General features: G+C 41.7%; 3 protein-coding genes across 4 annotated transcripts in view; 1 reads left to right on the plus strand and 2 right to left on the minus strand.

Moving 5' to 3' along the window:
- Positions 1-2012: 2012 nt before the first annotated feature.
- On the minus strand, positions 2013-6911 carry LOC120562425 (rho guanine nucleotide exchange factor 5-like). The gene is made up of 9 exons (XM_039806138.1): positions 6877-6911; positions 5657-5786; positions 5486-5560; positions 5179-5268; positions 4731-4873; positions 4434-4577; positions 4257-4327; positions 2886-2990; positions 2013-2755 (listed from the first exon to the last, which is right to left on the minus strand). Exons 1-9 carry the CDS (start codon positions 6909-6911, stop codon positions 2613-2615), a joined length of 936 nt encoding a protein of 311 aa, XP_039662072.1. The 3' UTR covers positions 2013-2612.
- Positions 6912-7145: 234 nt separating this feature from the next.
- On the minus strand, positions 7146-13255 carry LOC120561563 (trichohyalin-like). 2 transcript variants are annotated; one of them, XM_039804696.1, is made up of 4 exons: positions 12685-13255; positions 8991-12152; positions 7605-7650; positions 7146-7301 (listed from the first exon to the last, which is right to left on the minus strand). In XM_039804696.1, the coding sequence occupies exons 2-4, from the start codon at positions 12130-12132 to the stop codon at positions 7217-7219; spliced, it is 3273 nt and encodes a 1090-aa protein (XP_039660630.1). In that variant the 5' UTR covers positions 12133-12152; positions 12685-13255; the 3' UTR covers positions 7146-7216. The 2 variants fall into 2 exon arrangements, with proteins under 2 accessions (XP_039660630.1, XP_039660629.1); XM_039804695.1 differs by having other exon boundaries at positions 8334-12152; positions 12685-13250.
- Positions 13256-15810: 2555 nt separating this feature from the next.
- Positions 15811-16386, plus strand: part of m6pr (mannose-6-phosphate receptor (cation dependent)) — a 6142-nt gene continuing 5566 nt past the window's right edge. Inside the window, exon 1 of the mRNA XM_039804697.1 lies at positions 15811-16155. Coding sequence (XP_039660631.1) covers positions 16150-16155 — 6 coding nt within the window. The 5' untranslated portion in view covers positions 15811-16149. The remainder of the gene's footprint in view (positions 16156-16386) is intronic.

The raw sequence follows: 16386 nt of genomic DNA on the forward strand, positions 1-16386 counted from the left end.
AGACAATACACATTTGACACTGTAAGAGATTTTTCAATTACTGTTAAAACAAAGAAGATATCCCTATATATCTGGTTGTATGTAGCCATTGTTTGCAAATCAATCAAAAGGGCTGTGTTAAGCTTCTTCTTTTTTTTACTATTATTGTTTAAAACAGCTAAAGAGTTAATTATTATCAAAATTGTTGGCAATTCTTTTTTGGTTGATTGACTCAACTGACTGATTGAATTAATTAACCATGAGATTTAGATTAGATTAGAGCTAGTATCATTGTTTGGCCTTTTTGGATTGACAGGATTTTTGCATCAATGGGATTAAATATTTGTCAAGTGATTAATCAATTCAGTGTATAGGTTCTACATTTTCAGGGTTTCCCATACATAGGTTGTTATTTTTCTGCTGAATAATTAAAAATTAAATCTGCAATTGTTTTGAAACCTGATTAAAGCGGTTCAGTCATTTCAAAGCAAAAACAGTGAGGAAAACGCAAAACATTTCCCCATTGTAGTTTCTTAAATCAAATGAGAGTACTTGCTGCTTTTTTGTCTTATATCATTGTTAATAATTAGATATCGTTCGGTTTTGAAATTTTGGTCGAACAAAACTAGCTATTTGAAAACATCAGCTTTGATCAGCTACTGTATGAGAGGTTGTGATTGGCCCAACGACAAACATTCTAATCTGGTTATTTTATCAATGATTTTAATTCTCAATTTAAATTTCCAGAAAAAGTAGTTAATATTTTATATTGATATAATAAATGTTTAGCGTGATTTTACCTCTAGACCATTCTGTCAGAAATGAGAGCCTTTGTAAACAGAATAACCATAGTTCTCTTTTCAATAATCCCACATATAACTTTACACAACATGTTCACAACAAAGCTGTAGGTGGAGTAAACCGCAGTATCGCTGGGTAGAGGGTAAAGCTGACGATGGAATCACTCATCCACACAATATTCCCTCACAGTCGGCCAAAATCATCCCACTTCACTTCGGGTTTTCTTTTAGTGTGCAGATTGTTGTGGTCCCGATATTTTCTGGGTTCATAGTGGTTGGGGTCATCGTGAAGTGAGGCCACGTCACTTTTCACAACCGTATCGAGATCAGCTATAACTTACCTTCTTTTTAAGACAGAAAACAACCACACTAACTAGCTACACGAATCGTTGGGATTAAGCAATGTTAGCTTCCAACGTCTCTACGTCTATAACATGTAAAGCGTGTTTTTGTTGATCCGCAATCACCCGTTTATGGTGCTAGCTATCAACGACAATGCCAACAGCTGCGGCTAACGGATAGCCAAGACGTAACTGTGCACATACCTTTGTAAAAGACAAAAACAAGTTTGACGCAAAACACAACAAATTGAGATTTACTCCAGTGGTCCCTTATGCCGTCAAGTTTCTCAAAAAGAATGCCCTGGTTGACAATTATTAGCACAAAAAACAGTCATAACGTACGGGAATGCGATCATTTCAAAGATGTCGACTGGTCTACTTACTCTGCAGAACGAAAACAACAACAAACTCTGCAACGCCCGCCCACCACATCTGTGACCAATCAAAGACGAGTGTGTAGATTGACAGCGGAATCTGTCCATTCAGAAGGAATCAAAAGCAGGTTTGCAGTGCGTTCATTGGATGAGTAATGCAGTCCGTCTACACTTGTTGTCGCCTCGTTTTCTATGAGTGATGACACAAATAGCCAATAGCAGGTCCTGGAAACTGGGCCAGGCCGACGGGTCACGCCTATGGTCACGCCTCAGCAAGGCTACGTGCATTATCTGCACTGTTCTTATGCACACACACACACAAAAAAAATAAAAAAATAAAAACTCTCTTTTTTCTGTAAACAGATCGTGCAGACACATGCCAGTAACTCACAGTAAGTGCTCGCAGTCAACGTGCAACATTGCTGCTGATGTACAATTTGTCACAGTTTTAACTATAAATGACCAAAACAGCTTCGGTGATAAAAGGAAATAAGCCACAGCACCATCTCAAAAACGCATATGTTCAAAAGTGATTTTATTCCACCAATCTGAATGTATTGAAATGTCCTCACTGTGTAAGATCTGTACATGTTTATGTCATCTTGTACATTTTGCACAATTTCTGTTAGCTCTCCTGCATGCAGGGGCCAACCTTTCAAAAGACATGCACCGCACATGTTACTGTTAGCTTCTGTTCAATATACAGATATAATACATTTCCCAAACAGCATTTCTTGGAAAAATGTGATTTCCCTTTAAAAACATTTTCTCTTAAAAACCCAAGTCTTTTGATGTATCACATCACACAATGTACTGTTGCTAACAGTTAATAGGGCCACAATGTCCTTATTGTCTTTAAGATAGACCTCAGCAGTCCACGCATTGCTCTAATGGCAATATATTGTTCCACCGAGTGAAACAAGTGAGACCCAATGCTACATTTAGAGGTTACAGCATTTCAGTTGCTGCACGATTGTGAGCCATTCAAATGGTAGAAATCCCCATTTGTAACACTGAATGTCCATGGTCCAACTTCCAGCAGTTTGAAGCAAACAACTGAGAGTCTTATCCTTTACGGTGCTTCCAGGATGTCGCTTTGTTTAGTCTGAGCGTCCTGGTCAAACAGCAGCTGTGGCCGTTGTCAGTGTAAGGGCATCTGACAGGTTGCGTAGCCGGACTCTGGAGTTGGTTATGGTTTCCAAATGTGACTTGGGAACCCATCCACGATGCCGATCGGACAGTCTCGTCCCCTCTACCCAATCTGATCGGAAAAAAGAATCCAGAACAGTATTTCAATGATTATTTTCTAAAAAAGCTGGACTGCATATACTTTATAGGTGTATCACACCTTCCACGGGGGAATGAAGGAAAAGGTAGTGTGGTGGTCTTACTGTCACTGCTTTGTTGGTGCACAAGAATGATATCAGCTTTTTCCAACGACAGCTCATCAGGCTGCTGGGCAACAATAGCTCGGATACACTGCATCTGTGGAAAATCTGTATGGACACAAGAGGAGAGAAGTCAGACCTACGGTCATTAAGATTGATGCTACGTTTACACGTGGCCGGCTATTTTCATAAACGGACATTTCAACCTCTCGGTTTTCAGAAAAGTGTTCGTTTATATGTCTTATATGCCGTCAATGCAGTCAAGAGCACGCCAGACCTGTAGGTAGCAGTGTAACGAGAAGCTCAAGCCCACGTTAGCCAATCAGAATCCCGACAATAGCAACAACAGCAACCAATCACGTCCTCTTTCTCTCTCTCGGCTGCCTAAACCTCCGTTTGTCTCAGTTTACATGCAAACGAAGTTTTCCAAAATCTCCACTTTGGCCGGAGTTTTTAGAAATAATCGTTTTCTGTGATAAAAACGGCCAAACCGCAGGAAAATATCTGCGTCTTCCCTACGTGTAAACGGGGCCTGAAAGATCAAAAGTGCAAACTATGTAATGCTCAGATAGTGAATGCCTTCACTGGACAGGTCTGGGCCTGCAAAATGTGTGCTTCACTGATATTTTCACTCTCTTGTTATATTTATTTTTGGTTTGGTGACATCATGTAATTCCCAGCATAGGTCCACCCAACTTCCACCTGACTAAAGGTCTAATCAACCAGGGTAATTGAAAACACCTGTGTGGGTGTGCAAGGGTTCAAAGTTGAAAATACAGTCTATTCCACTATTAGAAGTGATAAGTGAGACCCTCTAACACACTGGCCCTCAGTGATGGTGTATTTACCACTAGCTACTTATAGTCGTCAACTGCACCATGTGGGGGATTAGTCATGGTCAGAAATTTTACAATCTCTACATTCCGTAATTACAACTAAGAGGCTGACATGAATGCTTTATTCCCCAGTGGGATGCTTATATTTACTGTACGATATGATGACAACGTGGCTTTAGATCACTTCCACTTTTCTCCCTGGTGCAGTATAGAGTACAAGCTGTATGTTATTTTATTTAAGCGTCTGAATGATGGTGTAAAATGTATTTACAATTTGAACAGTTAAGCGAAAAATGTTCCATGTCACTGCTTTTGATAAAAAATCCCACACTACTATCTTTCACTTTGTTTACTTTCATGTAAAATGTCATGTGATAACGCGCCCGTCGCTGGGGATGCAAAATTATGCTCAGTCTTAGGGAATCGGAATTTCTAACTCACAATAGAGTAACACGTTGAGTATTTATTATGGGTAATGAGTGAAGTAGGCAGGGATCAGACACACCTTGCAAAGTCTAAGCCAAGTATCATACTTCACCTTGTGCAGCAGAATAATCTATTTCAGGATGCGGCCGGGAAAGAGCGGATATCCAACGTAGCTTATCACTCCTGAAGGAAGAAAAAGCAAAGATGGGTTTATCTTCTGCAATGTTTTTCACTTTGTAACATGACAACTGATATACAGACATTCCCTGCCATGGTCTCAGTCTCTTACTGTGTGTCAGTCCGTAGCAGCAGGGCTTTTTGTGTCATGTGCAGCCGGAACAGGTTCTTCTGGAGGGAGTGAAGTTTGACACGACAGTTCTCGGCACGCAGGTCTGACACAGGAGAGTGGTCTATTACTGTGAACCGTCCCCCTCTGGAAGCAGCGAAAGCACAAAAGAGGAATGAGATGGAGGAAGGAAAGACTGTGATAAGATTGAAGGGATGATAAAAGACTACAGATATGAGGAAAACAGGATGTAGCCAATGGTAATGGGTTATTCGTAATGAGTTATGTTTGTTGACTCACTCTTTTTGTAGTGAAAGTAGCAAGTAGTCATTGAATAGGTGCAAATAGATATTCCTCTCTGTATCCTTTAGAGAGAAGTCCATCAATTCAGTGACCAGCCCTTCCCGCACCAACCTCCGAGACTGACTAATCAGAGGTAGAGTCTGTAACACACACACACACACACACACACACACACACACACACACACACACACACACACACACACACACACACACACACACACACACACACACACACACACACACACACACACACACACACACACACACACACACACACACAATTTATGTTTAATGCGATTAATTATGTTTATCAGATATTAGTTTTAAATACAGTAAAAATTTGTAATTTTGGAATATTTGCTCAAACAATAAAATGTTATGATCATATCCTCACAATGTGATCCCATTGATTTTTTCCCCCATCCCTAGTAGTCGTTACTTACCCTGCACACAAAGTCCACCTTAGCGCTGAGAGAGACCAACGACTCGATGCTTTTCATCTGAGTGATGCTGTCATTACTCTCTTGAATCAGCTAAAGAAGAGGTGAATGAAAGAAAATAGCAGTTTGCCACAAGGGAGTTCAAGATATCCAATATACTATAATAAAATATTGCTATCCTATGTTAGTGTACAATCAAAAAGGGGATGTTAACTCTAACCCTTTCTCACCTAGCTGTCCTATCAAAATAAAGGCAGAAAAGCCCCAAAAATAATCTAAAAAAAAAATAAATAAAAAGGGGATGTTGTACCTTCTCCAGAAGTTTCAAAGATTTGATGGCCTGAGTCGCCTCCGCAGTACCAGGGGTTGTTCTCTTCACAATGTTCTAAACAGAAACAGCGTGTTCGCGTGTTACAGTGAGATAGACAAATGTTGTGAACCATAAACCTTTGCTGTTTGAGAAATTCACACAGACACACACCTGGACTAGCAGCTTAAGTCTTGTGATCCTCTGGAAGGGAAGGACGAGGAAGGAACGAAGAGGAAGCCTCTGACAAACAGGACTTATCTCTAACTTCTCCACAATCCGTCTGAACCCTGAATTCTCATTCCTGAAAGAAAAGGAGAAATGTAATGATAGACACATACACACATATATACATACACATACATACACATACATACATATGTGTAATATACACACATATACACACACACACAATATATATATATATATATATATATATATATACACACATACACATATATATATATACACACACACATATATATATATATATATACACACACACACATACAATACATACATACATACACATACAAAGAAACAGAAACAAAAACACACACACAACAAACACACACACAGCAGCACACACAGCACAGAAGAACACACACAGACACACACACACACACACACACAAACAAGAAACACACACACACAATACACATAGAAAAGTGGAAAATAGTAGGGAAACACACACCAAAAACACACACCACAACCCCTATCGAACCAACCCCAGACACAAAATGGACAGCAACAGAAAATAACCTAAGGAAAAGCCCTGGCCACGGACACAACCCAACGACAAACACACATGAGAAAATACAAACATTGAGACAGAACAGTATATACAGATCACAGGAGAAACACGAGAGAAGAACACAACAGCAGGAAGCCAGACAAACACACCACAGTCCTGGAGAAACACACAACATGAAAGCATGAACACAAAAGACACAGAGCCTAGAAAATATGAAATAATGGAGAAGGACATAAACACAGTGGACCATGAAGGAACATAAATGGAATGGAGGAGACAAAATGGAATAGACCAAACGGGAAAAAGGAAAGGGAAAGGAAAGACAACACAGACGACAGGAAACATGGAAAACAGAACACGAGACAGGACCAGGATGGCAGAGGGACACTTGAGCAGAAGTGGGACAAGGAGGAAGAGGTTGAGAGTAGCAGGAGACGAAAATATCGAACGAAGTGAGAAGGATCTTAAGGCAAAGCAGAGAAGAGAGGACAAAAAAGACAGCAGAAGAGAAGGAACAACAGAGAAATAAAGTTAAAAATACAGGAAGCAAAGGAAAAAAAGATGGATAGAGACAGGAAAGAGTAGCACATAGGAAAGTATGAGTTTATATGAAAATAAAATAGTAGTAGCAAAGGCTAACCAGAGACACACAATCATATAAAACACATTACACATTACACCCAAAAACCAGTAAAGCATAGGTAGGACCTGACTTACAAAAAAGAAAACGAATGGAAAGGCTCTAACAGTGTATTTACAAAGCCATGAAAAAAGACATGGAATTGAGTTAACACAGTGAGTGATACATAAACAAGAGATTCTGAAACATAAAACCATAATGAAAACAGAAACAGTCACATAGTAGAAAGAGTAGTGATACACATAAAACGGAACACACTTTGAAAATAGGCATTAATGAAATAAACGTGTTTTATTGGTGCCTAAAGAGAATATAGTACTTTTAAACTGCACAACCTGAATTAAGATAAAATGAAGGTGGAACAAAGATACTCACTGAAAAACCTTGAATTCCTTTTTCGTCTGTCGATTGTGTCCAAAGCGTTCCTACAGTGCCGAGAAAAGAGTCACAATAACGACAATTTACTATTAATCCTGACGATTTTTGAAAAGAGTTGACCCAAACTATCTAAAACAGCTTTTTATTGAGGATCATTTGCATAAGGAAATATGACTGTACTGACAGGTTAAATGCAAAGAATGTATGGAAATATAGCACTGTACCTCCAGGTGCTAAACCACAACATGTTTAATATTACTCAATCAAATGTATAAAACATTAACAATTGGACACATTTTGACGGTGTAGTTTTGTATCACAATCAAATTGTTTTTGATAGTGTCACTCACCTCAGCTCTACTTCTCCCCAGCTTTTGCTTCGATCATCCTCATCATCTGGAATAAAAAAGTATCCATTTGTCGAAACGTCATACAACAGCATGTTGACTATGAACCCCAGTGACAGTTTGGAAGAATGAATAAAAATACAAAAAAATGCAACAACAACAACAAAAAGTCAAAAATAAATAGGTAATAAAAACAAAAACTAATTGTCAGTTAGTTAGTTAGTTAGTAACCATGCTACAAAAAGCATTACGGAGAAGATTAGTGTGTTCCCCAAACTCATGCTTCTCGTGTTAAGTCTCAAAGCAGAATCAAGTCGAGCCTTTTAGCACACTCTTCTGGGTTTCCCTTACTTTCTCCACCTCCACTTATCTCCACCCACTACCTGTACTCTCACCACAACACTGTGACGCAGTTTCCAGTTTAAGATAATGTGATCAGATCAGTGCACTGATATAGTCTATTAGCAGACGGCAGCCTTTGATTTTGGAGTTTTGATTGCTGTAATAACAAAATGATGCAAAAAAAAAAAAAAACTCTCAGTCAGCAAACCAGAGGATATGACTAGAAGATTGTCTCTGATTAAAGTTGCCTGTGTGCAAAATCAAATGTTGACTTCATTCAAAGGCCACTTTCTCTTTGGGCAGTCTATCCTAAAATGTGTCAAATTGATCAGATGATCTTTTCTTTTTTTTTTTAATTGATTGATGAGAAACTAGACCTTCTTTCGTTACCTGTTGTAGAGAATATTCTGGTTCTGCGATCCCTTCCAGCATTTTCCTCTTCTTCCTCTTCAAAAAGCTCTCCATTTCTTCTTTCAGTGGTTTTACGGATTCCCCTTCGCCGTAATCGAGCCTCCGGACCCAAATCTCGGAAACTGCTCCTCAAAGTCCCCCGTTCTATATTACTTTCTGCCATCGCCTCTCCCTTTCTACTCTCCAATTCTGTTCCCTTTCCCACCTTCTCTGCAATACTCCTCTCTTCTGGCTCATCTTTCTGCCTTTCTTCTTCACTTTCACTCATTCTGTCTTCCAACTCCTGGCCCCCACCCTCTCTGGAAGGAGTAAGCAGGTCAGACTCACTGTCATAATTCAGAATGGGGCAGCTGTTGGGCTTGTACAGTGTGTTGCTCACAGATAAATACATCTCTACCTCCTCCTTCATTCTTGCTTCTTTCTCTATCTCTGATAATTTAACCTCATCACTAACTTTCCCCTCTATGGCTGACTTTTCTAACTGAGTGTGACCAGACGGCTCAGTCTCTTTGTCCATACTGTGATCCTCCTTCCCTTCTGTGTCTAACAATGTGTCAGCATGAGTGTATGTAGGCGTGTCACCATGCACAGCTGTGAACTGGTCAGCATGCATGTCGGCTTGGCTCTGCCCCATACCTCTCAATCCCTCCACCTCCAATGGCTCTTCCTCCTCCAGCTCAGGCTCTATGTGCTGTTCGTCTGTTCTCGACTTAACAACAGGCACCTCTCCAGTCCCTTGTGCAGCCTCCTCCTGCCATTTGTCGTTCTTGATCGCTGTCTCGGACTGGTCGACCCCGTGATACCCTCGTACCTCTGCATTAGGTTCATCAACAGTATGTTCCTCTGAGTGTCCCAGGATCTCCTGCACCACATTTTTGGCCCATTTAAGGTGGGGGGCTTGGGAATGCCGCTTAGGCTCCTCGGACATGCTCCACGCCCCACTCAGTCGGATCCGAATGGCCTCCACCTCCTCTGGACTCATTGCTCTGGTGTTAATCCCTTCCAAGATGGGTTGAATTTGTTCAAAATTCACCTGAGGACAAACATCACCATAAGGATTACTCGGGACTGGCGAAGATTGCTCCCTCTCTACTTCCACCTCTTCTTTATTTTTCTCTCTCCACTCTACGAGGAGTTTTTCAGTCCGCATGTCTCTTTTTATCGGCCCTATTTCGGCGTACGGGTGCTCCACTTCGCTCCTCACTCCCTCGCCAGTCTCTCCGTGAAGCTCTGACGACGCTCTGTATCTCATATGCACTTCAGTTGTTTCTCCTGTGGCTGGCCTTGGCACGTCACACTCACTCTTGCTCTCGGTGTCCTGGTTGTAGATGATCGGGGGTTCATCGTTTATACGCTGTGTCGGATGCAGGTCATCATGAGGTTGCTGTGTGGCCTCATCACTGCAATGACGACTTTCTATATTTGGGTTTTGTCTTTCCACTCCTCCAGTGTCATCAACTTGTGACTGTGACATCCTGCTGGTTATTGACCGGGGAAACGTTTGCCCAATCACGCAGAAGATGTATGTCGGCTGCTTCTCCCTCCCTCCATCATCCTCCTCTTCATGAACCGCCTCCTCCTTTCCCATTGCACATTCCTCTTCCCTCTCCTTCTCTCCCTCACACCCCTTGACGGAAACAGGTGAGAGGCCATCGTATGTAACTCCACCTTCCAAAAATTCCTGACAGTCCACAAACTGCTCTTCCTCGTCTTCCTCTTTTTCATCCTCCTCGTCTCCGCCGCTGGACACCGTCACAAAGCCGTCCTCTCCTGACAGCATTGTGTCTCTCTCCTGCCTCCACCCTGTATCACTTCCTCCTTCGCTCCCGGAGCGGGCCCAATAGTCACTCCCACCCTCTTCCTCTCTGTCACTCTCCTCTGTCTTATCTGTCACGTTCTCTCCCTCTGCATCCCTCCGCCAGCTTCCATCTATCCATCCATCGCTGTCAGACAGATGTTCCTTCCCTCTCTTATCTTCTTCTCTCCAGACTTCACCCACCTCCTCTCCATCTACACTTACACCCTCTGTCTCTCTCTCTATGTCTCCCCTCTGCTGAGTTCCCCCTTTATGCCTTCCTCTGTAACTGCTTTGGTCCAAGTACTTCTCATCTGGTTCCTCTTTTACTCGCCGCCCCTCTCTTTCCCACTCAGCCTGTGACTCCATACTCCTCTCTTCTTCTCTCCTCTCTTTCCCCCTTGTGTGTCTCTCTCTGTTTACAAATTCGTCTTTACTATTCTTGCCCCTCTGTGGCTCTAACCACATCCTTCTCGGCTTCTCCGTCTTCTCTCCTCTGTCTCGCTTTTGCTCCCTATGACTGCTTTCAGCAGCTGAATTTCTCTGTTCTTGTACGTCTCTGTCACTTTCAGCAGTGTTCTCTCTCCCCGATTGGCTCTCTTCATAACTGTCTCTGGCTCTTCGAGATCTCATCTCATTGTCCATGTTGCTGCTACACTCTCCACTGCTTGGGGCTCGTGGCTGCATCCTAGGGGCCGTCTCGCTCTGGGATCGGCTGCTTCTGCCTGTCTTATCATCCCACCTAAGATCGGCCTCTCTTTCCCTGCCTCTCCTCTGCTCATGCTCTCTGTATCTGTCTTCCTCTCTCCTGTCATCCCTCAAGTCTCTCACACTTTCCTTCCATCTGTCTCCCTCCCTTGCTGCTCTCCTGTCAAACTCTCTGTACCTCTCTCTATCTTTCTCGTCTCCCTTCCTCCTGGATCGGTCTACTTCTCTGTATTTCTGCCTGTCCTCTTCCCCGTGTCCTTGCCTATCTTGATCTCTCTCCCTCAGTGGTTTGCCTGTACTGTCCCCCTCACTTCTGCTGTGTTGATATGTCAACTCCTGCCTCTCTTTGTATCTCACTCTTTCCCTCTTCAGCTCTCTCTCATCACTGTCTCCTTCACTCCTGGTGTCCCTCCTTCCCTCTCTCCTTGGCGCCTTTTCCCTCTCTTTCCAATCTGGGTAGATCTCTCTGTCTCTTGTCCTGTGTGGAGAAGGCAACCTGGCCTCCCTTTCTCTCATGTTAGACTTTGGCTTTTCTCTTTTTCTATCTGTATCCCTCTCTCTTCTGTCCCATGAATCACCCACTTCTCTTCTCCTGTCTTGAAAACCAAAACCAGACTCCTCATATCTGTCCCTCTTTCTTGATTTCTCATCTTCTACAGGTCTTCCTCCAGTGTTTTTTCCCTCTTCCTTTGTCCTGCTTCGGATCTCATCTCTTTCCCTCTCTCTGCGCCTCTCTCTCTGTCGTACCCTCTCTCTTTCTTGCTCCCAGTCGTCTGTCTCAACTCTTTTCTGCCTATCTCTCTGTCTCCTTGCCCCTCTCTCTTCCTCCATCTCAGTGGTAGACGCCATTCCTTTGCCACAATCTGCACTGTTTTTTCTCATTCTGGGAAATGTGCCACCTTTCTCCATCCCTCTCTCTACCTCCCTCATGGTCAACTTCTCTAGATTTGACAGCAGCCTCCCGTTTCTATTTCTGTCATCTTCCTGCCTCCTTTCTCTTTCTCTCCACTTTCTTTCTCCCTCCCTCGGCCGGGGTGCAGGAGCTCGGTCTCTTTCATAGTATCTATCCCGTGGGTCCATATCTTTGTATCTTGATTTGTCTGTCCTCCTGTCTTCCTCTCGGTTGCTGTCTCTCTCTCGCTCCGACTGGGCAGTCATTGCTGGCCTGGGACTTGGATCCCGGGAGATTTTTCCACCTAGCTGAAGCTTGCGGTCAGATGTGTTTATGTTAGATAAAGTGTCAAAGAGAGTGCAGCTGGGCCTTTTCGTCCCCATTGTATCATAATTTGGAGAACCTAAAAGACAGCAAGAGTCCACATTATCAATTTAGACATCAGGCATTAAGAGTCAAGACATTTTTTAGGGACAAATAACTGTAATGCAGGTTTAAGCAATATGGGAGGTCTGCAAACTTTGACATACTTAGTTAATGTCACAGAGTTGAGTATGAATACTCTGTGGAAATATATTTCACTAACATTACTGCTACCTTTGAAAAACCATGATAGCTGCAACAACTGTACTTTGGAGCTCAAAGCTATATATTGTAAGTCAGTCGGTGGTTGTATAATAACTTTACAATAGAAAAGTATGCCAGATAAAAGGTGACACCTCTTACAGTTCTCTATGCAGCACAGACTTACAAAGCACAGCATACCAAAAGAAGTCTTTCAGAAAGTGAAGGCTTGTGACACATAAGCACGGTACATGTAACATGTAAACCACAACTAAGCTGGATCTAACTCTGTGTTCAAACCAGAAGCAAATTACAGTAATAAGTAAGTGTTCATTTGAAATCCAGGAGAACAAAATAATAAAGAAACTCACCTGAATGTTGTTTCCTGGGGGAGATCTGTGGCCTCCCCCCAGGTCCAGCTCAGCTCAAAACCATAGGATTCCACAACACACAATAATCCAGTCCCTGTATACACATCGTCTAGTTGACGTTGAATGACCTCCTTTTGTTCAAATTAATCACAACTGCCTTATTCTATCAATATTTAAAATTTTGTGAAAAACGTAATGTTTACGCCTGAGCTCTACTTGCTTTTCCCTCTGCCTCGTTCCCCTCCTTGAAATTCCCAAACAAGTCTCAACAGATTGACACTTATCGCTCCCCTCCTTCTCTCTGTCTTGCTCTCTCCGTGGCTGTTGCTGAACAGGGAGATCTCTAATAAATAAATAAAAAATCGGTCGAGTCTGTCCACTACTTTAGTCCTTTTCGGCACTGCCGACGTGATCGCCTGTGTGTGGACTGGAGCCCCCCCAAACAAAAAACTACATAACTCTCTCCTCTCTCCTGCCCCATTCTCTGGCGAAACACAGGAAGTACACCACCTTGGTGTCTCTGTCTTGGAGCAACGATTGGTTGATATGGAGTAGCCGGGTGTGTCTGCACAACACACACACACACAGGCAGGTAAGGTAAGATAAAAATAAGAGAGAGAGGGGGGAGGGGAGCCATAAAGTGAGGCTTGAGATCACACACACAGATTGGTGGAGAGCTCATTGAGGCCTATACAACTTCTCTACATTCCCCTGGGAGGTAGTAAGGAGAGGGACATACAAACTGCTTCCGTTTATAAAAAAAAGATTAGACAATCACGCAGGAGGAAACCAAGGAAAGGAGCATTTACAAGGCTGATCTGTGAATTATTTGTTTAACAATGACTGATTGATTGAGTGCTGTAGTGGCCTGCGATTAAAGTTTTGGAGTAGACTACCACAACTCTGTCATTACCATAAAGACAAAAAGACCCCACATTTGTTCTTCATTTTAATTTAGGCCACTTTGTAATTCAGATTCATTCATTTTATAATTTTACATCTCAAGTTGCAAGTTTATTTAGGTACACCTAGCTAAACCTTATGGAATAAAACACCCCTGCAATTCATCCTATGAGGGTTATTATAGTGTTCAGTTTTGTCCAGGTGTTAATTTAATTCTATGGTTATTTTGCAGACTTTGTAGTTTGTGGTGCTGATCAGTTGTATTGTAATATACTCAGAAGTGTTTCTAAAATTTTGGGCAACCCCATTTATACCAGTGAGGGCATTAATTTTTGCTACCAAAAGAAAATTGATACAATCAATTTCCTCATCTCAGCAATCTAATCTTTTGACCCATACATTTATCCATTATCTACACCTGCTTGTCCTTTGCTTGGACGCAGGGGCTGAAGCCTCCCAGCTCACATGGCAAAATTTAATCTTTTGAACATTTTGAAATATCTTTGAGTATGTGGTTTTGCACCGACCAGGGAGTGCAAAAATAACGGTGTTGCACTTGTAAATGCCAATAAAGTAATTGAACTTAACTTGCTGTAATAATTAACTGTCTTCCTCTAAAAGTAAGGGTTCTAATTTCTGTTGAGGTTAAAAAGCTAACAATGATGGTGAGCTAGGCTGTTGTAAAAAAATAAAAATAAAAAATCTGTTAATTGCAATACAAACTAAACTCTCTTCCCATGGATGTTTTAGACAGGCTACTGAGGAATGTGTATCATCTTTAATCTTATCATTTTTAAATACTTCTTTTTGTAGTATTGGGTTATGATTAGAATAATGGGCATTGCTTCAGGGGAAATCAAGCTGATAAAACTCTTAACAGGTCTATTCAAATTCATGATGATAAATTGGAAGGATAAGGTACAGATTACTGTATACAAAACAAACTGTGTCGACATGTTTTGTTTCTGACACAATTGAAACATTATACTGAATATATTGTACTCTACTTTGTAAGGCCCCAATATAATGTACACTGCTAAAATGTAATTCATCCCAGAGCAAAATATTCTACACACAATATATATATATATATATATATATATATATATATATATATATATATATACACACATAGCTGTATATATTCTACTTCTTAATAGGTGATTATCTTTAAGTGACAAAATACACTCAGTTGCCACCATTGCCAGGTAATTTGATAAACAAAAATAATTCTAATGCAGTGCAATAAATCCAACTGTCATGAGATTATGATGTTTTGTTTTTGTTAAGAAGTATTTTAGAAAAGGTGTTGAATCAACTTTATGGTCATTTTTTCCTGTTGACATTGAGAGAACAGTGAAATTAAATCACAGCAAGTAGGCACTGCAGAGTTCGATCCCCGGTCCGGGCAGGACCTTTCTGTGTGGAGTCTGCTTCTCCCCGTGTTTGTGTGGGTTTACTTCCAATAAAGACATGCATTCTAGATAGGACTAGGCCTACAGTTGAAAATGTAATAACACGGGCACATTTACAGCGATGTTGATTGATGTGCATTGTCCTAATAAATACATTTTGAACCCCCCCCAATGTCAATGTCTTCAAAGACTTTGGTGGAATCCTGATGTTTCCTGTAGTGTAGAGCAGAACCACGGCAGCAGGATCAGCCACGATCCAAGGAAATCTGTGAGATGAGAAAGCACAAGGACTCTGGGGAAGAAGCTTGAGTAACATGCATTAATGGGACATGAATGCACACACATGGAGAGAGAGAGAGAGAGAGAGAGAGAGAGAGAGAGAAGCTCAGTGTGTCATAGGAAGTCCGCTGACGGGCGATTTTAGACCCTTTTTAGGGGGTCTCAATATTAAACAGGTTAATATCCTATGTCGCTGTCACCGATGCTATGGGGATGTGCTGAGTATGTCTCTTGGGGACTTAGTGTTATGGCTTGATTGTGACTATGCTGTAAAACCAATTTCCCCAAGGTGGAAATGTATGACAAATCTTTTTTTTTTTTTTTTTTTTTTTTACTTTTTTAAACACTTACTTGATCTGGAGATGCATCCTATTAAATGATGATTAAATATGTAATGATTTTTCAGCGTTAACAGAGGCACACAGAGATCGCCATGCTTGAGCGTTTCCTCTTCCCCACAGTGATCTGTTTCTAGTCAGCTGATGCGGGTAAGATTCAGCTGCAGCTCATTGGTCGACCTGACGGTCACATGCGCGCGTGTGTTTAGATTCACTTCCGCACTCCGCTGCTGTCTGTAGCATGTTAGCCTCTGCGATGCCACTGCACACATTCTGAGGAAAAGCGCTTTTGTTATTAAGGACAGGAAAAGGGTGCAGCTAATAACGATCATTTAAAACTCCCCAACACATGCAGATTGACTTGATTGCATCTGCTTAACAAAATAGCAGTTTTATTGTTTCTAAGTAAACCAGGAAGCGACGTTAGCGCCAGGAAGCTCACTACATCATCAACGGGCTTCATGGTTAAACATTTGTTAAACTGTAACTAACAAAGAAGCCTTCCCCGCTTGTTGGCAGCAGAATAAGTCATGAAGGTAGGTGAACAATGTAGCCTAATGGTAAACTCGGTTAAGCCTTTCAGAGAGGTGTTTTCATCTGACTGTATTTTCTCAGCAAAAGTTATTTCCTCATGCGGAGATGAACAGACATTTTGCATGCATGCACACACTGTATATGGCTGGCTTAATATGTGGTTTCACAACTTCATTTCCCAATTACACGATGAGTTTATAGGGGTCGTATTCTGTTTTTGTGTCCTTGGATTA

Source organism: Perca fluviatilis, chromosome 7, assembly GCF_010015445.1.
Source record: "Perca fluviatilis chromosome 7, GENO_Pfluv_1.0, whole genome shotgun sequence".
In the NCBI taxonomy this organism is placed as follows: domain Eukaryota; kingdom Metazoa; phylum Chordata; class Actinopteri; order Perciformes; family Percidae; genus Perca; species Perca fluviatilis.

Coding starts and splice junctions, on each gene's coding strand:
- LOC120562425 (XM_039806138.1), bottom strand. CDS start 6,911: ATGTGTAATGTGTTTTATATGATTGTGTGTCTCTG. Junction 5,269..5,485: donor CTTTGAAACTTCTGGAGAAG/GTACAACATCCC, acceptor CCTCTTCTTTAG/CTGATTCAAGAGAGTAATGA. Junction 2,756..2,885: donor GCACCAACAAAGCAGTGACA/GTAAGACCACCA, acceptor TTTTCCGATCAG/ATTGGGTAGAGGGGACGAGA.
- LOC120561563 (XM_039804695.1), bottom strand. CDS start 12,132: ATGGGGACGAAAAGGCCCAGCTGCACTCTCTTTGACACTTTATCTAAC. Junction 7,651..8,333: donor CAGAATATTCTCTACAACAG/GTAACGAAAGAA, acceptor TTTTTATTCCAG/ATGATGAGGATGATCGAAGC. Junction 7,302..7,604: donor TGGGGAGAAGTAGAGCTGAG/GTGAGTGACACT, acceptor TCGGCACTGTAG/GAACGCTTTGGACACAATCG.